Here is a 24,425-nt window from a genome sequence, read left to right as displayed (position 1 = left end):
TGTGCTTTTTCTGTGTGTCTCTGGCAGCATGGCCTGGGCCTCCTTTACCTGCTGCATGGCCTCTGCTGTCACCACTCTCAATACCTACACCAAGACAATACTGGAGTTCAAAAGGAACCACATCAAGGGATATGATGGGACCCTCAAGGATCACTCTCAGCATCACCAGTGCTTCATACAGCAAATAAGCAGCTACTATGAGCCCAAAGGCAAGGCCTTCCATTCAGTCTCTGAGGGAGTCAACTTCTACACTGATCTGCAGCAAAAAATACTACAGCGGGAACCAGAGCTGGACCTGGATGAAGTCTTGGGCCAGACAATTGGGGAGGATTGCTGTTAGGGATGAGTGTACAGGGATAGAGCTCTTGTTCCTCCCAAACCCCACAGCTCTGGCACCACCGTTAGCAGGTTTTGGGGAACTCTTCCAGTCTCTACAGGGAGTGAGGAGGCAGGCACTGGGTCAGGGCAACTAGAGTAGGAGTTTGGGGGTCCTCCCTGGTCATATACAGTGTGATGGGTGCCCTCATCTGACAAGGGTGAAACTGGAGGGACATGCTGGTGCCAGCTGTCTCCAAGCACTTTCAGAGTTGATTCAGATGTCCTAATCCCAGTATTGCACTGGGGAACAGACAGTCAGCACCATCCAGGTGGCAAACTGCACTGCTGGGTGGTGTCACATTGACCTTCTGTCAACACCTCAACTTCACTGCTATGGTGAAGGCCATCAGTGTTCATATTGATCAGGTGTCACCTTCTCTGAACACCCTGTTTATTCTTAATTTCCAGGCCCAAACTCTCCTCTCTGCCCCTAGATTGAAAGTCCTGCTGCAGTAGGAATAGGGGGTAGCTTTTAGACAATTCTCTCCTCCTCTTTCCTATCTGTAATAACTCCCACATATTCCCTTGCTTTTTGCCCCAAAATCTTCCATTCTGAGGTACTTTGCTGTCTGTGTCTTTTTACTGTTTCTTTGCAATCTTTAAGAATTTGGCAGGACTTTTGCTTTTCATGTTACTTCTATTCATCTGCTCCTTTTTGTCCATTGTAAAAATATTGCAAACAACCCCTAAATCAAAACCCCAAGCAAACTCATTATCTCTCAAAGGCGCAACACTGGTTCAGATGACACACGATGCTGTACACAGTATTTATTTTGTTTCACTGCAGTTCAAATACATTTTTCCAACAATATACAGACAGACTCTTTATTCACGGGGGGGGGGGGTGTGGGCAGGGTGAATTCACATTAGGGAGGAGCTAACACCACTGCTCTGGAATATCAGTTCTCTCAGGAAGAATCTCAGAAGAGTAACTACTTAGGTAACAGCCAATTCACCTTTCCCAGCAAGGTGGTGGCTGGACAGGAGGGAAGAAGCACTCCTGTTTAATCCCTCATACATTACTGGTCCTCACACTTTCAGTCCTATTATGCAGCTCTATTAACTGACATTAGCTCTGTTATAAACACTAAACCCTGTCTGGAGGAAAATGCCAGGCCTAGAGCCATTGCTACAGTTATGCTAATATATACAAAGCTATTTACACAAAAATACCATTGAACATATACAAACTGTTCACAGCTCTGACATTAGGAGATCAGGGCCCAAAGACCAGCCTTGGGGCTTGCAGCTAAACCTGAAGGGCTATCCTGGAAGCTTTATATAGAAATGTGGGATGATGAAAAGGGTAATATAGCAAAGAGAGGTGTCAAGGGCCCAGGAGACCAAACCTATGGCTAATGTGCCCATCTGGAAGTAGGGTCAAAGTCTGCTGTCACCTCATAACTCATGGGGAAATGTGGGGAGGCTGGAAGGGCACATGCTAGATAGAAAAGTCCTTTGCAATCCTCATCTCAGCCTGGCTCTGTTTAATGTCAAAGGCCAGACTTAGAATGGCATACTAGGAAAGGAGTTCCTATATTGTTGCCCTAAACTATGGGGAACTACTGAGGCACCCAAGTGGTTCCCTTCTATATGGGATTTTTTACTACAAGAAAACTCATACAGATGCTCCTCAAATGCAACAGGGCATGATGGCATGCTCTGGGACACAGAATGGGACACTCCTAACACACTGTGAACAAATGTGTCCCAGGGGTAGCTTGCTCCTCTTGGAACTGCACATAGGCCTGGGCTGGCAAGGGAATGGCAATATTGAGCTCAGAACAGGGTTAAAATGCACAGAAAAGCTTTCTAGTTCTGTCTCCGTCTAAACCTCTAAACCCTGGAGCAGCAGCATAAGAATTAGTTTTTCTGTGACAAGGCTGAGTAACCTTTACAGTGGCAGCCAGGATCTGCTGGACCTCTTACACAAGGGGGCTGTGATACATTTGCAAAGGGGGCATCTGCCCATTGGACTACAGTGTGACATTACAGTGACAATGTGGGTTCATACAAACCTTAAGGATGGAGAGAAATAAGCTGTGAACCCTTCACTTCTACATCACCCACATATGCCCGAACTTGGTGTCCTGAACTGGGAACTGGGAAAGAAAGACACAAGTGCAAGGGACTGGCAAATGCTGTGGAGACCATCTTTCTCTAGATCAATAATTCACCAGAGAACTAGTTTGTTTGTGAGTCTGGCAACAGCATGGAAAAGACAGCTGAGAGCACAGGAGAAGTCATAGATAAGACTAAACCTGCAGGAGCCGGAAGCTTCTCTTAAAAAATAAACAGATTAAGGGTGTCCTTTACCCACAGCACTTGCCTTGACTCATCATGGCCCACTCCAGGCACAGAGCTTGTTAGACTGCTTGGGAACACTGTTTGGACATAAAAAGGTGTGTCCTAAATCTCATTCATAAATTAAACATACAAAAAATATACATACATTGTATAAATTAACACATATATATATAAAGCATGATTTTATATATATATGTATATAAACTCTAAATTCACATTTCTGTGTTACCTGCAAGGAAGCATGCAAGAACAGCATACGGAGAGGGACTTGCTGAACAAGGTTTCTCTGGTACAGAGCAGGTCTGTCTAGGACAAACCTGCCTCCAGCAGCATTCCCCAGACAGCTGAAGGAAGGGGAAGTGCCTTTGGACCCTATTCCCTCTATACAGCCGTTTTCCTGAAGATACACAGAGCTGCTTCCTGTATTCCCAGTATAGGCCACAGGTCCAACCAACATCTGAGGAACCACCAGGCTACAGCTGAAGAAGGAAAGGCAAACAAACATTAAAGCCAAAATCTATTATCATCCAGTCTGATAAAATAGCAGTTTGCAAGTCAGCAACAGAATCTGGGCACCACTGTATGGAGAACCCCTGCTTGCCCATGTCAAAACAAGTGATTCAGTCTCCGCTCTCTGATTCCTCTGCAAGTCTCTCAGTCTCTTATGATCATCATTCCTGCTTCTTTCTAAGATCCTGTGTTGTGTTCAACTGCCTAAGTACATCTTTGCTCCACAATCTGTTCATCTTATGCCCAAAGGGGCAGCCAGTCATCTTGCAAACAGTCCTTTTGCATCCCACCAGTCTCTTTCCATTCCAAAGAGCACCTTAACCGTGTCTGTAGGGAAGAGATCCAATGTTTCCAAAGGCCTGGATTTCATGAGGGATTCCTGCACAATCTCACCTTCTGAGGAAAGTCAGCAAACTTCATCCGGGCAAGAAATCGTCTCACTTCTCCACGGCTGATTTTTGGAGTCCTGCTGTCCTTTAACCACACCATTCGACCTTGACTCATCATGGCCCACTTCAGGCTCAGCTTGCTGACTGAGAGAAATCCTGGCTGTTTTTCAGATGTTGCTGTTGTTGTCACAGTGATGTGAAATGCATCCTTTTGGAGATCATTAATTCCAACTGGTCCATCAGAAAAAGGTAAGAAAACAGTGGTGAGGAGTCAATGATTACATTTCTTCCAAAAGAAATCTTTTAGCCCTTACTCAGTCAAAACATCCACTAGACTGATAGTGTATTCAGTCTGACTTTACAATTCCATGTACCTTAGTTGATAAGGGAAAATTATTTTAAACATTTTTCCATGGAAGAAAACTGAACTATACATCAGAAATTGAAGTGTTTAGTTCCAGGTTATGCTTCTGGGCTTGACATAGGATATGAACATATTTCAAGAATACAGTTCGCTCTCAGCTTTCCTTCCCACACCTGTTAGTAGCTATTCTTTACCTCTATAAAACGAGAAATTTGTAAAGCAATGGCAAGTTGAGTGACTCCAGTCACTGCAGAATGCTCTGTACAGTCCTCAGAAATCCTGGTTTCTTAAAAAAAAACCTGTAACAAAAGTATTCTATTTGTTCTTGCCTGAACTGTGTTTTTCATACAAGTCCAATTAGATGCTATTACTATGCAGCAGTTTTTCTATGCTTCCTGGCCTACTTCTCTTAGCTCTGGATGAACGGATCTTTTATCCCACACTCCCAGGCACAAGAGGCTGGTTATTTGCTGAACTGCTTTAGAAAGAGCAAGGAAATTGAACAGGGACTGTACAATCTTGTATAGACGTTAAATCCAGATTTACTTTTCCCTGAAAACACACTTACATATTTTGGATTCCTCCTTACAAAAAGAAGGAGGGAGAAGTACAACAGCTCCTATCCCAAAGAGCAAGAGATGGCCAACAAAAGCAGAAGTGTATCTGAGGTGACAGAGAAAAGTTTTATAGTGATTTTTTATGCACTTAATTGAATTAAAAATAGCTCCATGGAAAGCAACACAACTTGTCTGGTGTAAAACATGCATTAAATCAAACTGAAACCTTTCATTGGTTAAAGATGTAAGAAACTTTTATTTGCTTTTATTTGGGTCTTTTATTTGCAAAGTAGGGGGTGGACAGGATGTTTCTTAAGAAGGAAGATGAATCTTATTTCCCATTGTTGTGCTATGTGTGGTGCACCTTAAGTGCTACCTTTAAAGGCACAACTACAGCCCATTGTTTCTCACAGCTACTTCTCTCTCTGTATTTCTAGCCTAGGTAGTTTTTCCTCCATTTTTACTCACCTGCTGAAGCAATGACTTTGTCTGTTGCATTGGTGAGGTCCAAAAGGACTGTAGGAAAAACAGGATGGAGGAGATAGAGGTGGTGCAGCCCTGGGCGCTCAGGTCTGGGACCAGGTTGCTGTTGGAATGAAAGACACAAAAACGTAACAACTGCTAGCAAAGGGGAGTCTAGCTTTGTCAAAAAAAACCATTAGTTTTCTCACACTGTGTGTTTTTACATGGATCAAAGAACTAAAATCTGTGGTTTTACAAAGATTAAATCCTGAAATCCTTTTTTCCCTAAAACAGAATTTGCTCTACAACTTCTCTTTGGTAAGGTTGAAGTCTAGCTCTGTCATATGCAGCTTGATGGGCAAAGCTACAGTCTGGCATGTAGCTGTACAATCTGGCAGTCTGACATTTGAGTCTCCATGCCAAACTGTGCCTGTATGGACAGAAGGTGCACCCTGGGCTGGGAACAAATCTGCAGTTACAACTCCTCAGTGCTGCATGAAAGAATGAAATTCACAAATTTTGGGGTTTGTGGATGCAAAATTTCTGTCAACAAAGCTTTATGATTAAGAATTTGCAGATAAAAACTCCTGTGTTCAGGCTCAGAGAAGTCAGAATGTCAGAAATGACAGCCTTCCTATATGTTAGGTTCAAGTTCAATGACAATAGAAGTAAGAGACAGAGACTGCATGTGCTTCACAGAGAAACCTCAAAGTGAAGAAAAGATGTGTGCTCACCAGACTTCGTAACATAGGCTGCGTTTCATCAGCCCAGAAGAGAAAAACAGACTTCTTGTCCAAAGTCATGACTGAGAGTGCATCGAGTTGTTGCCTATGCCATGGAAGTTCCTGGTTCCAAACAGGGAGGCCAGATTTGCCATCTACCACCACCACCTCAAGGCAGGGAGAGATTAAGCATTAATGGATGTCAAAGAGTGGGTATGCAGAGCCCCCTTGCAGAGGTGTGGCCTGTGCTGTTCCCTTTCATGCCTGTGGCCACACTCTAATGAGTGGTGGCCAAAGAGATGGGAAAAGCAAGGACCAGAGAATGTTTGTCTCTTTTTACCCAACTTCCCCCACTCCTGTGCTGCCACTGCCCTCCCTGCCTTCACCTGTTTTACCTTTTTGTTCCCATCTCCAGTCTGTGCTTGCAGCATGAAGTCCAGAGTTTGGTCAGCACCAAAGTAACCTGGTACAGGCTGGCTGTAAATTTGGAAAAAGAAACACTCAGCCCCATGATAGAAAAAAAACCTAATTTCATATGGAGGCAGAATAGATGCCTTTATCCTGCATTCTGCCTCTTAAACTGCCAGGATTTATCATGCTAAATAAGGTCTTTCATTTACTCAGACCTATTCTGACCGTTAGGAATCATTTGTTGGTGGATCAGAAAAGTGAAAAATGGTAAAGCGGCCCATGGTGCTTGTCAGCCATTCTTCAGAATAGTCTGTGTGGGGGGCATCACTTGATGGGCTGTGCAGACATCTGTTTATCTCTCTGTACACTACTCTATCATCCTTTCCTTTGCATGAGAACCTGTAATATTGTTGCTATAATTATATGAAAATACCCAGCCCTTCCAAAATGCATTGGCACATTTGGCCTCCTGCTGAAAGTGGATTTCCCAGGCTGCCTTAGCTGTGTGAAATGGATCTTAACAAACTCAACATTAATGTCAGCCCACGATTCCTTGTGTTCTTACTGCTGGCAGGTTTACAAGCCTTTTTATGACCTTAAGCAGGTTAAATGAAGTCCCTTCTCATCCTCTCACTCCTGGGTGACATAACACATTGTATCTCTCATTGTAAATGTTTTCTAACCATATTCCTTGCTTTTGGCTTTCTGAGCCTTGCCTCTTGTCTTCCTTCAATTCACCGCAGCTAGGTGCACGATTCTAAATAAGCACAATTGAGTCCACAAAATTCACAGAACAAGAGATTTTATGGCAAGGCAGGATCAGAGTATATCCCCTCTCCTCTTATTTATGACAGATTTCTGTATTTCACCCAATTAACCAAGTATCAGTAGGCTGGCTTTGCCTCATCTTTAATGAGATGAATTCATCACTTCTCATGACAGTCAGTTCTAATGATTAATTTCACCCAAAGAAACATTCTGCATCTTCATTTTCCTGAACATAAATGGCTTTTGCTCCAAGGCACTTGTTCTTGCTATGCCTATTAGCTTCTATTTCTTACACATGCTTATGAACTCACCTCTCAGGCTTCTCTTTGATCATATAAACTCAATAATTTATATCTTCCATGCCAAAGCATTTTTTCCAGACCTTCTCCCAGTTTTTTTCCATCTTCCCCTTTAAAACGTGCATGACAGAATGGTTCTTGAACAATAATACTGCAGCACCACAGTGCCTTGACTTTATACTTACGACATCAAACATCATCATTTTTTTTACATCTTTGGCAACCAGGTGCTGCCTTCAAGGCAGTATCATGAGGCACTCCTATAGCTCGAAAGCTCTTCAGTAGCAAAAGGAAATAGCAGGCAATTCTATCCTATGACCACAAACTTAAAACATCTCCTAAGGTGCCTCTTCTCATGGTCCCTTATGGGTTACAGTCAGTGGCAGATCCCACAAACTGAATGCACACAAGTTTAAGTACATCGGATGCTACCAATCAAGCGAAAAATCCCCTGGGCACTTTCTCAAATGAACCAGAAGGCTAGTAATTATTCTGCCCAACAGTAATCCCCCCAGCAACCTGCCATTAATCCTCTCTCATCTGAAACATCCATTTACAACACAATTTGCAACTGCTTACTCAATTTCATGGTCCCTGAACTTCACCCTTGTTTTATGACTACCGATTCTCCTTTATGGTTTTCCAGGGATCTTGTCAAAAGCTATCTGGAAATGCAGCACATCTGCAGTAGCCATGTTGGATTTCTCAGAAATTATTCCCACAGGTCTGGACTCAGTTGCCTGGATGAAGTGGCGTGCTTGGGGCAGCTTTACTCAGGAAAAGGGGTGCTCACAGCTGGCTTTGTAAGCTTTTTCTAACAAGGAATTGAGTCTGTTTGACTCTATGGCAACATCCCTGACCTGAATTTGTCCCCCAGTCTATGATGCTTAAATAGAACTTAAGTTTAAAAAAAATCCCAATAAATCTCTTAATTAAATGATTGTCCACTATACATTCAGTGTAGTAAATTTTGTCTTTCTTAACTCTGAGAAAACAGACAGTCCAGGATTTGAGCACAGTGGCCTAGAACAAGAATTGCTTTCATTTTTTTTCAATGATTATCCTCTACATGTATTGTACTCTGTCCCTTGGGAGGTCAGGGAATGGGAGAAAATAGCAGTTTTGAATATTAGCTGCCCAGAGATGTTGCGAAGTCTCTATTCTTGGAGATATTTAAAACCTGACAGCACACAGCCCAGAATAATTTGCTCTAGCTTGTCTAGAGTCTGCTTAAGCAGGTAGGTGGGATTAGGAAATACCCAGAGGTGCATTCCAACCTCAACCATACTGGTAAAGAAGTTTTCAACCCTTCTTGATCTGTGTATTCCAATTTATTACTGTATCCATTCAGAAATTTCTTGTGTATAACTGATTCTACAGCACCTGTGTGGCTTTGCTTAGTCAGTACACACCCTTTAAACTCGATGCCAGACACATTCAGAAGTCTGCAGACTGTGGACTCAAAACACTTCTAGTCCATTTCCTTTCCCCATAGCATGATCAACTAGCCATAACTCATTCCTAAAGTCGTGGCTTATGTCACCCATCAGTCCTCAAGAATCTGGACATTACCTGAATATCAAAGATAGCTGAACGCCTTTTTTTTTTTTTTTTTTCCCTTAATGAGGTTCCAATGCCTTCTTCCTGTTTATGCTCTTGACAGCTGGGTAACACAGAGCTGAGAGATGCTCTCTTTATTCTCAATATTACAGCAAGCAATTGTTTCCCATGTCATTTCCCTCAATTGTGCCCAAATGCCCTTTGCAAATATTTAATACTGGGCAAGCTGAAATTGCTGGTTATTACCAACCCACAAGATCTGGAAAATTACTTAAGTTCAATGTGTGAAATTAGAGGATGAGCAGTATTATTTTAAGGTTTACATTTAATATAGATGGTGTGCTGACTGTCATCATAATGTTCATTTTCAACTTTCAAGGAACATTAAGGTTTCTGGGCCATAGTCATTCACCTGCTGTAAATTCTTAACATTACCAATGTAACTCATCCTCTCCACTGAAGCCCTGGACAGCAAGTGGGCTTAATCACACATCAGTAATACACTAAATTCCAATGTCTCATCCTTCCCATGACTTCAATGTTTGGTATCTGAATCAAGCCCGTTATTTGTGATCACTCATAAGCACACTGCTCAAATTCCATGTCTTCTGTTCCTTGCTCCCCTTGCCCTTCTCACTTGGCTCAACAACACGCACCTCCAGTACTTAGATTCCTCTTCAGACTTGGAGAATTACTGTCAATTGCTTTCTAAGGAACACATGTGCTTAGAACTGAAAGTTGGGAAAATGGAACAGGAAGAAATAGTACAGAAAAATGTTCCCAGCAAGTAACCTGCTGATATTCTGCAGCTCCAGAGTCCAGCGGCGCTCCAGGTCCTGTCCCCTCAGCAGAATCAAGCTCTCTTTGGTTGTGATGAGCAGGTTGCTGCAGTTTGTGTCAGGTGTCTTCACTGTCTGCAGAAAGTCAACACCTCCACTGGGATAAATGGAAAACAGAGAAGATCAAAGTTTGTATCTGTACATCTCAGCACTAGCTGCCTGTCCACATGGCAATTCCTACAAAAGATGCAAACTATACTTGGAGAAGTCCATTTTTTCCCCAGTGATGTGGGTTCCTCAGTTAAGTGAGCTAAATTCAAATGCGGAGTCTTCTGAATATCATGAGTTACTATAAAAAGCATGAAGTTTGCGAGTTCACATTTGCTCCCTCCCTTTATTCCTATCAAGGCCTGCCCCACAGTTTGGCAGTAAAGAATGAGCTGAGAAATCCAGGCTCACACAGACCGAGCTCCCCAAAGAGACTCCAATTAGCTGGGAACACCTCTTTTTTTCCCTTCAGCAGTGCATATGGGGCTGAAGAAAGGAACAAGGAGAATCTAAGGACTCCCTTTTATTATACTCTGCACTTTGGCTCGGACAACCAGAGGACAGGGAGGAAATTACAGGTTCCCCACAGTATTCCCCAGTTATCAACTGGACAATAAAGAGAAGGACAGTATTGAAGTAGAAGCAACCACTTCTAGGAGCACTAATAAGTGCCTACCCTTCCCTTCCTCTCCCAGAAGGAGCAAGATGACAAGTCCATCCTCTACCTGTAAATGTCAATGAGCTCTGACAGGTTGACAGATCTGCGCTTTTCCCACTCTGGCTCCTCCTGCTGCAGCATTGCAGGAAAGTTGTCCCGGTTTCTAGCTTGGGTAAAGATATCCCTCAGGGCAACTGCTTGAACATTACCTGCCAGGAAGAGTAAAGATGAAGAGTCCTGACTGCAAAAGATAACCCAGTAGAACAGAGGGTAATTGGGACCACTGCAGTTGTGGTAGAAGGCAATGAAATGCCCAGAGCTGGAACTTCCCTGGCATGATGTGCCTTTGGGAAACTCCAAAGTATTTGAGACTAGCAGGTATTGGTGCTCCTGTACTTTTCTACACCATGCCAGTGAGATTTGTGCTTTTGCCCTCTTAGATTTTACAGCAGAAGGCATGGCACAAGTATCCAGGGACATTCTGGACCATTTTAGGTAAAACAAATGTTTTCTTAGGAAGGTGAAGTGCTGCAGAGCGAGGTGCATCTTACCAAAACCAAACAGGATGTAGATGGCTCCCCGGCTGGTGATGTGGACTTGGGGGCCAATCACTTTCCCTTCTCCATTGGTGCTGTACCTGACAGGCCCGCCCAAAGCAGTTCCAGTCTTTCCTGATACCAAGATGAAAACCACATCAGGCTGCAAGGAGAGAGAGGCAGGGATTTCTATCAGTGCTTTCAAGCACTTCTGCACTCAGAATCTTCTCCCAACCCCACAGCATGAAGCTGCATTGATAATTTCTCCCTCAGCAACGTCTAGATAGTGTTTGCTTTCTCCTTGCTCAGTCTGGCTTCCTGGGCATCTTACATTCATGTTTTCCTCTTGACACAAATATATCAAATATGAAAGGGAATTCAAAAATCTGAGCTCCTCTAACAAAATCTATGTTAGAATTGTGGGGAGGGATGAGCATAAAGGAAATCTGCATCACAATTAATCACACAGTTAATCTAAATTAATTAATAAAATAAAGTATTTATTTATGTTGGATAAGCTAAATGCTCCTTTCTCCAGAGATCCATCTCTACACTGCTGCTAAACATTCACTTCAAACCACACATTCACTGAACAGAAACAGATAATTCTCAAGTCTCAGTCAGGTGCAAATAATGACCCTTCTGTTCATTCCCAGCTGTCAAGAATGCAGGTAGTGTCATTACTGTTTGATCTCACTGCTCTGAGCTACTGGAATTAAAAAGGTGCTTTTCAGAAAATACAAGGGAATGAAAATTAGGGGCTCTTGCAGCTCTGGTTACAGTCCTTCCACATCAATCTATTTTTTCCTCTACACAAACAGTAAAGGTCCTTCCAAACCTTGACTGGGGATGTGCTGTGTACCTGTGTCACTTTGAGAGCCAGAACAACAATATCCCTAATCCCATCTCCATCTACATCTGGAAGAGTTGCAGCTGGTGCAGCCAGGATCCCACTTGAAAGATGAATGGAGTTCAGTGTCCAGATGGTCTTGCCTGTGGAAAGAATAGGATAAAAGATACATGTACTTGGGGAACCAGAGGGCATCCCCAGAGGCCTCCACAAAACCTTCTTGAAAAGGGAGCAAGAGAAATTATTTCTCCCATTCTGTGTGAAGGGGACAGACATATCTACAAACTGAGACAAACTGCAGTGGGAAGCAAAATTCTTCTCCCAGCATTTCTTTAGATTGCCTTTGAGTCAGGCCTCAAGTCCTGCTGTGCTTCCTTCTTAGCATTTCTTTAAAAGACCTGAGCCCTAAATAATTTCTGAAATAGCAGAGAATATTTAAGGTTCACTTTACAAAGGAGAACCCAAATGAGAGCGCTGCTCTGCAGGACAGCAGTTGTTTGCCTCAGCCAGCAGTAAAGGCTAGGTAGATGTGAGGAAAGGAAACAGATGGACAGTTCTGATATTCAGAGTGCAAATTTGTGTCTCAGTTAAATTCCCAGCAGCAAATTACCACTCCAGCATGACATGCTCACTCCACCTGAGGGGGAAAGCATGTTAACAGACGTGATGTCAAATGGCTCAGCAGTCCAGCACGGACCCAGCTAGAAACACAGTAAAACCAGACTTGCAAACTTGCAAATAAACAGCAAAAAAAGACAACAATTAAATTTTATACTTTTACTTTTTCATCATTATTTTGCCAACACTTCTGCTTTTTCAATCTTTAAAAATTGCTGCTGCTCTGTAGGATAAGGTTTGCCCCTGAATGACAAAGTAAACCAAGGGCCAAACTTGTACATTACTACTGCTGGTAAAGGAGGCAGCTCACAGCCCTGACTATGCAAACACTGTGCAAGTAACCAGGTCCCTAAAAGCATTTGAAAAGTGTGGGAAGACAGCTGGGGGTAAAATTAGAGGAAACTTGAGAAGTTATATTCACATCCTAACAGAAGTTCTAACACTATGGAAGTTACAGGATAAAATACAGTTGCTGCTCCCTGGATGGAATGTGACTGGCATGCCCAAAACCTATTCTACCATGACTCCACACACCCACAATCTACAACCATAGCACCTGCTAAAGGGGATGGAACAAAGGCATGGGAATACCACAGTGGGACGGTAGAAATCCTTGCTGGGAGGTGAACTAAATGGTCCTTTATAGTTGATAAATGGCACAGCACCTGTCAGCCAGGGGAGATAGGAGAAGGTGTATTGCTGCTGAGCCAACAACTGTGGTGAAATCGTTGGATGAACTGGGTTCATTAAGTCAAGGTACCTTTTGGTTGATTCCAAAAGCAACTCTATACCTGCCTATGGCTATTTCTGCCAATGAATTAATGTGGGAGAACAAACAGCAATCAGAGAATGAAGGTGCACATGATCAAGTGATTAAAAATGCAATCACATCTAATCAATTCAACTATGGGCCTAAGTTCTCTGCAAGGTTTCCTGGATGTTGTGTATATCCTTATGTAACTTCTCCAATAATGCTATTCAGCTTTTCTGTGCTGTTAGGTAGGTCCTGAGTTGTACCAGCAGCTCAATGCTAATAAGAACAGACTTTACATATTCTTTATGACATGGGGATGCTACAGGATAAGATTAACACTTTGAAATATTCTAAGATGTAGGACAAAGATGCTGCCACAGAGATGAAATGTTTTGGATTCTCTTATCCTATGTAACTAGAAACGCATTAGTGTTTTGACTCCACAAAGTAATAGCCACCATGATGTGCCAGAACCAAATTATTCATGCTTATTAGTTCTTTTAAAGTAAACAAAAAAGCAACAGCATATTTCTAATGTGCCGGTAATTGACTTTACCTGTGGAGGCACTGAGAAGGCTGAGGAATTTTGACGTTCCTGTAACAAGGCAGACAGGCCCTGCAGCTGCCCCCAGTGACAGCCCATTGCACTGCACACTTTGTGTCTCCTCTGGAAGCTGGATGGACCACAAGGTGCTGCCATTCATACCAGAAAGTGCCACAACAGTTACGGAGGGTCTAGAGACACCTAGAAGAAGCAGGAAAGAGAGAATGTAATCCCTTGGTTTCAGAGGGATTACTATGACCACATTGCCTTGGGTCCTTGTGCTGGAGATCCAGCTCTAACTCCTGGAGCTAAGCAGTTCAAGAGACAAATCCACACTGCCTGAAAGCAAAGGTCAAATATCACCTCATGGCTGAATTTCTCCACTGCAGAGCTTAGCAGTGATCTCCAAACAAGATCGGCTGAAAATCAACAGCCCAGAAATCATGAAAACCTGAGCTCATAGCAATAAATGTGGTATTAGGCACAGAGAAACAAGTTCCTGGGGACAATGTGCTCACTTGTGGTGTCTTCCCCCTGTGAAATTTACTGCTGTCAAATCAGACTGATTATTCTGAACCCCTCTCCCTTAACAAAACAGCTAGCACCAAGGGGAAATCTTAACTGACTCCCAAGGAAGATGTCACCTCACATAAAAGTTCTGGTTTGTTTGTAATTCTGGAGAACAGAAAGTGATTGGTGGTCTGAGAGCTCTTTCCTTTGTTTTCCAAAGGAGTTTCATTATTGTGAAAAACAGACTGAATGCAACCAATTGGTGGAACTTGGCATTCTTTCTCCAATTCACTAGTTAGCATAAAATAATTGTAAAATGAAGTAGTCTATTCTGTTTCAATTGACTGTTGGTTCTGATTCCAAATGTGATAAACTTTTAGCTCAGCCTGCCCTTAGACTTCAGTGTGGTTATTGTAATTAATCTCCACCTAGTATGGTCATATCACAACTTAAGATGAACTCTCACACATTTAAAAATAACAACAGACCCAGCCTTCTGTCTTACTAGCAACACATACAACTGTGACCTGATGACACAAAGGGCATATAGGGGCCACTGGCTAAACACAAGGCTGAGTCCAGTCTCTAAATCAAACTCACTCTCTTCTCAAACTGAAAATCATGTGGCTTATGCTAAGGGGATGCCCCAGATCATTATCTTTGTTACATTGATAGGGACAAAGAACAACTACTGAATGCAGCTCACAGCTGTCCTGCGTACAAGCTGGAGAAACAGTTAACAATGTCGCAGATTACTCCACTGGGTGCCTATTCCAAGCTTACCTCTACTTGGCACAGTGTGAATGCTCCAAGCACAAGCTACAGGTAGGCTGATATCCAGCTATGTGAGTTTTGGATTGTGATCTGCTTACACCTGTTTTAGTGTCTGGTTTTTGTCTTCCAGCACAGTTACAGCCCAGGATACAACTAGGTATGATTAGTTTCATTCAGAGCATGCTGCCTATATGTATATCTGGGGTAAAAATTAAAAGCAATGTAATGGCAAAAATATAGAGAGCAAGTACAACTGATATAAATGGAATACAATCTTTATGTCAACTGTATCTTCCTCTCTCACATTTTTAAAGTTTCTTTACAGTTTTCTCTATCTTCATAGGTTTCTCTTTATAGGACTTGCTGTGAAATACCACAGGCCTTGCTTGGGTCATAGAGAAAGCCACCTTCCCTATCCTCTAACAGTATCTATTACCTCTTTGAAGAGCCAAGGCATTTTGCTCCAAGAATTTTCTTCAGCTTGTGCAAAGTATGCTTGCTCCCTGAATACATCTCTGAGGTGGAACAGATTTACCTGGTACCAGGCAATGCCAGGATAGGCAGATGCAGTAGAGCAGGCAGCTGGGAACCTCCAGGACTTCAGAAGCCCAGTGCAACAGGATGCCACCGGATTTGGCAGCCCCTGTGTAATGGTGGCCAGCATCAGCAGGTTCTGCTATGCTACTTGAAGGGTGTGAGGACTAACAAAGAAAGCAAAGCAGCCAGGAGGAGGAAGCAGGGCAATACCTGCTAAACAGCCAGGCACAGTAGCTTCCCCATCATCAGCCCATTATTTGTGAATTAACAGTGATTTGGAGCCTGGCAAGTATATGGAATGACCTGGAGAAAAAGGCAGTGAAGTGAGGGTGTTTCTAAAAACAAAGTAAAGTGTGCACAAATGCAGGACAAAGAGATGCGAGTTGTCTCAAGATAAGGTAAGGGCAAACAGATGATGCTGACCAAAAGGTATAGGAGCACAGGCTTGTAATGAAAATTTTAAGCATGACCAACCACAGGCACAGTACACCAGCCTCTGAAAAGAGCAATGCAGTAGATTTGCTGTGGCAGGGACTCTTCCTGTGTGTAAGACAAACATACAAAGGTCCATACTGACACATTAAGAGGAATGGAAAGGAGCTGCAGTGCTTACCAATGACACTGGCGTTCATCAAGGCCGTGAAGACAATGAGGATGTCAGGGAGGCCATCACCGTTCACATCACACAGCTCCAGTGGGGATAACACACCACCTGCAAAAAATCAGAGTCCCTGCATGTCAAAAAGGCCACCCAGCTCATTTTTCACACTGGGAGAGGAGGGCTGGTCCAGAAATGAGACTTGTGCGTAGAAAAGCCTTACAAAGTCTGCTAAAGAACCACCAAGGGCAGGCAGCTCACGCCATGGTAAGATCTTTCATTGCACGAAAAGGCAGAAATGTAGCATCTGGGTCAGAGAAAGGGAAAGGAAAAATGGAGGAGCTAACATAGAAAGATTCATGTTTCCCACTTCAATTTCTGAGGCAATGTGGAGCTATCTATCGTATGAAAAGCTTGGATTTGGAAGCCAGGGGCAGCAAGCAAGGAGGCAGAGACATATGGCAGACCTGACAGAAATTATTTCACAAAACAGTGTTACTTTATTACAAAAACCAGAATGGGAGATACCAGTGACCCATACAGGATAACAAAAGACCTCAAATGTTGATTTATGGATTCAAGCAGGACTAAAAGACAATGGAATAAGGTTAGTTAAGCTAGTTAGAAGACACAAAGACTTCTATGACTCCCCTGTCAAACACAACCACATACTTCAGCATGGAGGTACTGGTAAAGTCCAGGCTGTAGAAAGGGAGCATTTTAAAGTGGGTTGGGCCATCTCCATCTGGAACAGAGCACAACATCCAGACAAAAAGGAAGCATGGAAGAAGAGTCAAAATAATTTTTGATGTTGGCAGAAACAAAATTTTGTGGCACTTTTGTGGAACAATTTTGTTATGTGCGGATGCCAGATTTCACATGTCTCAGCTTCAAGAGTGAGCAGGACACAGCCATCTGTCTATTATTTTGGAGCATCTGTAGTGGGGAGGAAGGGTCTCTGCTCTGACCTGGCTCTCCCAGATACATCTCTCCCGTTGATGCCCAGCCTGGGAGCTGCCACCTCCCCCATGCCAGATGCTGTTCCTGAGGTTTCTCACCTGCTCCCTGACCTAGGTTGCGGTTCCAGGTGTTATGCAAGTCTCTAGGGGGACAGGGAATTAGAAATGCGCACACCAGCACAAGAATCATCGAGATCACCACAGTGAGCAAAAAGATCGCAGTGCGCAGGTATGGCATGAGGGAGGGAGCAGCTTTCTGCTCCAAACTCCCAGCCGTCTCTGCAGGATAGCCCTCGGGCGCGTTCTCTGACGTGTGCTGCTTTGTCATCCCAACCTCCACATCAGAATCAGGGTCCTGTATCTCTTCAGGGGGGCTCTTCCCATTCTTGACCCCCCCATTCTTCTGGATGTTGAGTACAAGGTCATCTTCACTTTCATCACTGTCAGCCTGAGTGAGGGGATCATATTCCCCAAGGTCTGGGCTCTTCTTTCCTGAGAAAAAAGATGGAGAGAGACAGTAAAGCATGAGTTTTTGTAGGATCTCAGTGGAGAAAAAGCTGCAGTGGTGTGATACAGAAGAGATGACTGAGTAGTCTTCATTTTGCATGGTTCCAAGTGAGAAGTCTGAGAGAAATGACAGGGTCTCTCTCTCCATGTTTCACAGTAGCATTTGTGGAAGAAAAGATGCTGACACTTTATTTTTCTCACGTAAATGTGTGTGTGTGTGTGTGTGTGCGTGTGTGTATACATACATGTACGTGCATGCTTATGACTACATGGAATTAATGGCTGATTTAATTCTTAATACTTTCTTGATTAGTAATGAAACATGAAGTCTCCCTGAAGATGAGGGAAAAGTAATTTTGCCCCTTTGGGCCAGTAACATGCTGATGTCTGGAAGAATCGGGCTGTTCCTCCAAGACACCACCTTCTCTGCACGGCTCAGTTCTGTGAGAGGGAATGCTCCAACCCCTGCCCGAGGCAACCGCAGTGCACCTGCTCTGCTCCTGCTCCCACCAGAGCCAACAGTCTGTGTTTAGCCTGGCCAAGATAGATAACTTGGTACTGACCCCTTCAGGTGGTGGTGCAGGAAAGTAGCTTAGCTTTCAGTGTCTCCTGCACAGGTGCCCAGCACACACGACCGCTCCCCCAAGCCCTAGACAGCCGCAGGGAGTGTGGTACGGGCAGGTGTAGAGGCCGGTCACATACCCTGGCCTGAGCCCAGCACCATCTGTTTATGGGCACAGAAAAGATCACGCAGACTCACTGCCCCGAGCTACGAGTGGAGGGTCACGTCTCAGGGAGCTGCCCCGTGCCACAAGGCTGGGCATGGAGCCATGGCCAATGCTCTGATGATTCCAGAGTCTCAGTCTAGTTCTGTCTCTCTCTGATTACAAGGTGGGAGTTCACTATCCCAGGTATCTGTCTCATTTCCTTTTGTTTAAGGCTGATCTGAAACAGGAACTAGTTTGTGCCCGAAGATTCCTAAAGGTACGTGTAAGGCATAAGTAATAAGCAAAAATATGCAAACTGTAACCCCTCTCAGACACTAAAATGATGGAAAGGTTTTACAAAGCGGAAATTTTAGGGCTTTCATTATTATTCTTCCTGACTAAGATAGTATACCTTACTTCTGGTTTTCCTGTTAAAGACACTCAAGTTACAGATGTACTGTGGTACCTAGTTAGTGCAACACACCTATTTTGCATAATCTAGAGTGTATTTTGCAGCACATGTTACTTCTTCCTCATTTCTCACCCCACAAAAGGACCTTCACTCTCCCTTCGTCTACCACTTACAAGTCGTACTGAGCTTCATTTTTAGGATTTAATAAAAACTTAAAATCCCACTAAAAATCAAATGCCCCCCCACTAGGTGGAACAGCCAGGACAACTCACCTGCATTGAGAAGGAAATAAAAATATCCAACCCATTCACGTATTTAAGACAGACTCTTCCTTTTTGAATTAGGGGCTTCTAGAAAAGACTCAAAAATCTGGTGCACATATACACTCCAAAAGGCAGTTCCTTGTGGAGGCAGGAACCAAGAGATACTGCATTCCTATGGTTCAGTCTGGTGTATCCTTGTGACACACTGCATTGTTTCACATAGGTCTGCTCTAAACATATGCTCAAAGTGTGGGTTTTTGAGGAAGTCTTGATAACCTTGGCTCCATCCCGTAAGTGCACAGAAGGCCACTGACCCTGGTGGCACACAACTCTCTGCTCAGAGGTTGCAGTGTAATTTCACAGGTGTGTAATTCTGTAGGTTGTGTTAAAAAGTGTCTGAAAGACTACTCAGTTGAAACAAAAAATTCCAGAGAGGTCTTGCTGCCAAGGTACTTGCAGCTTCTCTCAACAGATCCAGATGTGCCAGTTCAAGCCAGGTCAGAATGGCATGAAAAATAAACATGGCTGGCCCAAGAGTAAATGCTATTAAGCCTGGGAAGTCAAAGTCAGACAGCTGTGTTAACTAGACTGCTGCTGATTTTGGAAACTGGTGACCTTTGAGCAAAACCACTCAAAGAATAATAATGCTTCACATATAATATGTTTTGTTTCATTATTTTAATTCCAGTCAACCAAAAGACTGGAATCTGCTGTTCATCCCTGATGCAGCTGAAAGAACTGGTATAAATTAAATTTATCTGGAAGTTTTTTTCTGGATTCCTTTCTGGAGACAGAAAGGACCTTGAAAATATGGCTCACCCGCTCCTTGAACTTGCAGGGACTGAGATGCCGGCAACATCAGCAGTGGTATCAACCACAACCTGTAACAGGAACACTTGTCCTACTGAGAACCACTGATCAGCAGCTAGAAAACAGCTACTACACAGTAGTGACATCTTCTCATGATCTACATAGTTAAGAATCTGGAGAAGTATAGGAGAGCTATAAGACAAAGAGCTGCTCAGTCTTAATTCATGTCTAAGCCAGAGCAGGAATCAGAAGCCAGCACTCCTTTGACCTATCTTTCCCCAAAAGGTTATCCAACAAACCCACAAAGCACAGCCATTCAGTAAACTCAGGCATAAAGTGCCCTGCAGTGGTTTTGTAACTTTTTTTTTAAAGCCAAAAGGAGGGAAGATATTGTCCTTTAAGAAGGGCTGTTGGAGCACTCATCTAGCACATTGGGTAAAACCCAATTGTATAGCTCATCTCAGAGGATTCAAACACTTATCTCCTACTGTTCAGAGAGAACCTTAACCAATCTGTAGGTGTTTTGGGAATGAGTTTGGAATGCTGGCAAGTATGTGCTCAGCTCAGCCTCCCAAGGCTGTTCTGTGGCACAGAGAACATGTAACTCATTATTCACCTGGCTGGAGGGAGAGCAGAAGGACCATGACTCCTCATCCACTAGCTGTGGATGGAGGGATAATACACCTGGCTTTCACTAATCACTCCCAGATGATTTTTCAGCAGAAAAGCACAAACAAACATAAAAAGCAGTACAGAATGTGTGAAAACACAGGCAGGCTTACACCTTTTAGAGAACGATGATTTATTTTTAAGTGCTTCAGAAGCCACATTTTTTTCTTTCTGGTCAACAAGGCTCAGGCTGAAGGAAAACAGTTTGTCCATCAACAGAAAGCTAAAAGTGCCTCTGTTGCAAGCAATCAGCTGTCAGGGAATACACACAGCTTTCAGTTTTCTACCATGGAAGTAGAAATGGTAAGATCTGAGCTGACCTCTTGGTGAAACTCTCACCATATATCCTGAAAGGATAACCACTGTGTAGCCTTCATGAGAAATTAGTCTCTGTGCTAAAGCAAGCTAAAGTTCTGTCGCCTTACACAGGTACCAGGTCTGTGTAACTCACACTTTGTTATCTGTCTTCCAAAGAGACTCCAAGTGTATATAAACCTTGCATCCACTTCACAGGTATGGAGCTAGTATCAGCAAAGTCAGTTTCCTTATAGTTCTGTGTTCCTTCCTTCCTACAGGTAGAGTCAACAAAGCATCTTCTGATCTGACCTGATCTAAATCATATTCCATTTTTTCCACGGCATCAGTGATAAAACAGAGGTTCCCATTCAGTGGCCTGTGGTTACAAGCAGAGTAAGTTACTGGTCACATCACCCTGGATTTTCTATTTCTTTTTGCAGCCACTGGAAGAAAAAGCAAACACTGATGATAGAGGCTTTCAAAGACAGAACTGAGGGAAAACACCCCAACTTATTGGCTTTCAAGGGCAGCAGGTCCCTAAATTGCACTTTATGACTTTAAAAATCCCCCATGTATTTGCCAAATGCTATTTTCACACAGGCAACTATTGCAGTAGAAGAATGTGACCCCTCAGTGAAGAACAGACAATCATCGTGAGATCACAATCTGGAAAGAAGGCGCCCATTAGGTGATCTGTGTTGAAATGAGGTCCCAGGGACAATAAAATATTCATTTCTTGTGCTGATGGCTTCAAAGATATTAATTGCAATCTTATTTTTCCTGGTTTCGACTGACGGGGAAAGCTTTTCTTTGCACTCACTTTGGAGTGATAAGAGCAGATTCTGGACTTTGGAAGAATGCAATTTTCAGTTAATTATTCCAATGATGGCATGCTGGTTCCAGTACCTGTTACACCAATTTCACGTTCTGTTTATTTTTCTGGCAGTTGGCAGGCACCAGTCATTGGGTACTGCAGACATATCTCTAAGCCCATGAGGAGACAAGTCACCGCATATTGATTTTTAGTTAATTTAATGAGATGCAGCAAGAAAAACAGATACAGCAATAGCCTTTCTGCTTTCTCATTGCTGTTGGAAGCTGCATTTCTCAATAATTAAACACACAAGAAAAGTATGATCTCTGCAATTTAACCTGAGGATTGATGCAAGAACTGTTCTCCTAAATGCACCTGCAAGGCCTGTTACAATCCTTTTCCAAATCAGTGTTTCTCAACAGCAGATACCAAACAGATTGTGCTGGTTCCAAAGATCCCAGAAGAGAACTGCACTTCTTATTGCAGTTCCCCAGTGGTCACACCCTAATGCACACACCTACACCTACCAGTTTGCACTCATCCTGAACTGACTTCATGGTAATGTATTCCTTCCCATTTAGACACACATATATATATATATCTGTAAGCATAAAACAAGGAAGAAACCAACTTGCAAACAAAATTTCTTTGAATGAGACTCAACAGACACCACATAAACTAAAAGTAATGACTCCTGGTAAGGGTAATAAAAAGATGGCAGGAAGGACCTTGAAGACATTACTGTGACCTTCAGGGACTGACGGAGGAAGAAAGGATGACCAGTGCAGCCTCACAGGCTGGGGCCATGCAGGACCACTGTGGTGTGTAGTGCCAAGGAGAAGCCCTCCCAGCAGCACACAGCTGGGCCCTGTCTCTGTCCCAGGGCTGTACCAAAGGCAAGACAGGTTAGGAAGAGCAATGAGCTCTTCCCATTGAAGTTAATGCAGTCAGGTGCATTGGCACTATCTACAGTACATCCAACACCAACTAGTGTGCTCCCAAGATCTGGTTTGGCAAGGTATTTTAATTCTCTTTTAATCTCCTTACTGAGGAGAATGGCTGTTTGATCGCTGCTCACCGCACACAATAGTCCCTTATGCTTGAATATCCTTTCATCTCGCTGAAGATCTCTGGCTGGAAGGTGCAGAGGCGGCAGGCAGGCTTTAAACATTTACCTGGGTAATTGCATTGGCACTTACCGAACTCCTGGCCTGCCTTCTGTGGGCAAAACTCGGCAGGAGCGGATCTGAGAGGTCTGCGCTCCCTTTGCTCCCACGCCGACCCGTCAGAGGCCCGCGGCCCAGGCCCCCCTCTGCCACACACGACGCCCTCCGAGCCCCCAGACGCCCCAGCGCCCCTCGCACGGAGCCCGCCGGCCGCCCCTCACCGCCCGCACCCCTGGGCCTCTCCCCACATCGCCCCATCACTATGGCAACGCGCCCCGCAAGCCTTCAGGCAGAGGCACCGCGCCTCCCGCCATCAGGGCTGCCCTGGCCGCGGCTGCGCCTGCACTGCCCGGCCCAGCCTGGCCCGGTCCAGCCCAGCCCAGCCCGGCCCAGCCCGGCCCGGCGCGGCGCGGCGGTCGGTCCGTCCCGCGGGCGCGCAGCCCTTACCCGGCAGCTTCAGCGCCCGGGACAGCACCGTAGCCATGCTGGACACGGCAGTGCGCTCGCGCGCCGCCCCGCGCCGCCCCGCGGCCTGCTGGGAATTGTAGTTCCCAGGCGGGAGAGGAGCCCGGGCCCTTCGTGTCGCTGGTGATCTGGAGCGGCGGAGACCGCGGGGACGGGCGGGCCGGTGGCAGCGAGCCGTGACCGCGGACAGCCCCGAGCTCCGCAGCCTGCGCGGCTCTATGGGCACAGACAGATGGAAAACAGGCTTGCCATCCTAAGTGGTTTGCACAGAAAGTGTCACTCCCCTTAAATTGTTGTTGCTATAAATATATGCCTTCATTCTTGGAAAGTTTTGGTTGGAAGAAATCTAGTTGTTATCTTTTTATTTCGAAATTATTTTATTTTATTTTATTTTATTTTATTTTATTTTATTTTATTTTATTTTATTTTATTTTATTTTATTTTATTTTATTTTATTTTATTTTATTGTTGTCATTGATTAATTGCAAAAGATGGCCAGGTTGTTTTCCAAAGCTGTCCTAAATCGTCACCACAGCCTTCCGAGGTGAGTGAATAAGTGAACTCTCCCTTTCCCACAAGGGGGAAGTTGAGCAAGGAGGCTTTTGTGGCTTCTCCAAAGCCACAAGGCTTCCTGATTCTGAAGCCCACACACGGGCCCTGGAACACCACCACTTCTTCAAGTCACGATTTGTGTGAGAACACACAAGGCAACGTCCTCCGTCACTGAATGAGAGGGAGGAGTATTGGCCAAATACATCAAAGAGACTCTGCTTGGCTAATGAACACATCACATTTCCTCAGCATCTGCTGCTGCTCTTGCTTTCCCTGTTTCAGGTGCTGTTTCTGCTAATAATATACTCACTCTTTCATGTCCAGGTCTGTCCTGGAACTCCTTGAATTGTAACAGTAAGGAGCAGAAGAGAGACACCAAGTGGTCTAGTTGATGAAGAGATGTTGTGTTTTTTGGTTTTTTTTTTTCAGATATGAACAGGAAAAAGAATAGTTCCGATCCAAAGTCTTTGGTACCAGAGGGTTTTTTTCCACTGATGTCATCAGGCTTCAGAGAGAGATCTTCCTGAAAACACAGCACTTGTGGGGGCAGTCCCAGGTGGCAAACTCTGGAGAAGCCATCACAGTTGTTGTTATTCTTTCCTTTCCAGGTCTTTCTGAATACAGTCTTTCTGTTCCATATGCCATTTCCTGTCCTCCAGGCTTTGATTTAAGAGCAATGACAGTCCTGTATCTATGTAAATATTTACAGGATATATCCTGGATCCTTTTCAAGTCTCAGTTAGCAAAGCCTGTGATAGACAGGGCAAGAGCTGTCCAGCAAAGTGACTCCTTCTAAGAAAATGCTTCTGGTACCAATTAGAGCTGGGAGCAAAGGAATGGCAGAAAACAGCCAGAAACAGGAACTGGGATG

The 24,425-nt window shown here is 44.1% G+C and overlaps 2 protein-coding genes across 6 annotated transcripts in view; one reads left to right on the top strand and one right to left on the bottom strand.

Moving 5' to 3' along the window:
• Positions 1-1,189, top strand: part of GSG1 (germ cell associated 1) — a 90,208-nt gene extending 89,019 nt beyond the window's left edge. For all 5 annotated transcript variants that reach the window (XM_072923319.1, XM_030262849.4, XM_072923317.1 and 2 more), the window contains one exon: positions 28-1,189. In XM_072923319.1, the coding sequence (XP_072779420.1) occupies positions 28-340 (313 nt within the window). In that variant the 3' untranslated portion in view covers positions 341-1,189. The remainder of the gene's footprint in view (positions 1-27) is intronic.
• Positions 1,132-23,136, bottom strand: FAM234B (family with sequence similarity 234 member B). The gene is made up of 13 exons (XM_002191582.7): positions 22,985-23,136; positions 16,992-17,384; positions 15,949-16,047; positions 13,527-13,715; positions 11,611-11,741; positions 10,764-10,911; positions 10,280-10,421; positions 9,520-9,663; positions 6,085-6,166; positions 5,702-5,857; positions 4,974-5,091; positions 3,589-3,815; positions 1,132-3,164 (listed from the first exon to the last, which is right to left on the bottom strand). Exons 1-13 carry the CDS (start codon positions 23,019-23,021, stop codon positions 3,159-3,161), a joined length of 1,872 nt encoding a protein of 623 aa, XP_002191618.6. The 5' UTR covers positions 23,022-23,136; the 3' UTR covers positions 1,132-3,158.
• Positions 23,137-24,425: the final 1,289 nt, after the last annotated feature.

This window comes from Taeniopygia guttata, chromosome 1A (assembly GCF_048771995.1).
Source record: "Taeniopygia guttata chromosome 1A, bTaeGut7.mat, whole genome shotgun sequence".
NCBI lineage: Eukaryota > Metazoa > Chordata > Aves > Passeriformes > Estrildidae > Taeniopygia > Taeniopygia guttata.
Note: the sequence above shows the minus strand (reverse complement) of the source record. Positions and strands in the feature narration are given on the sequence as shown.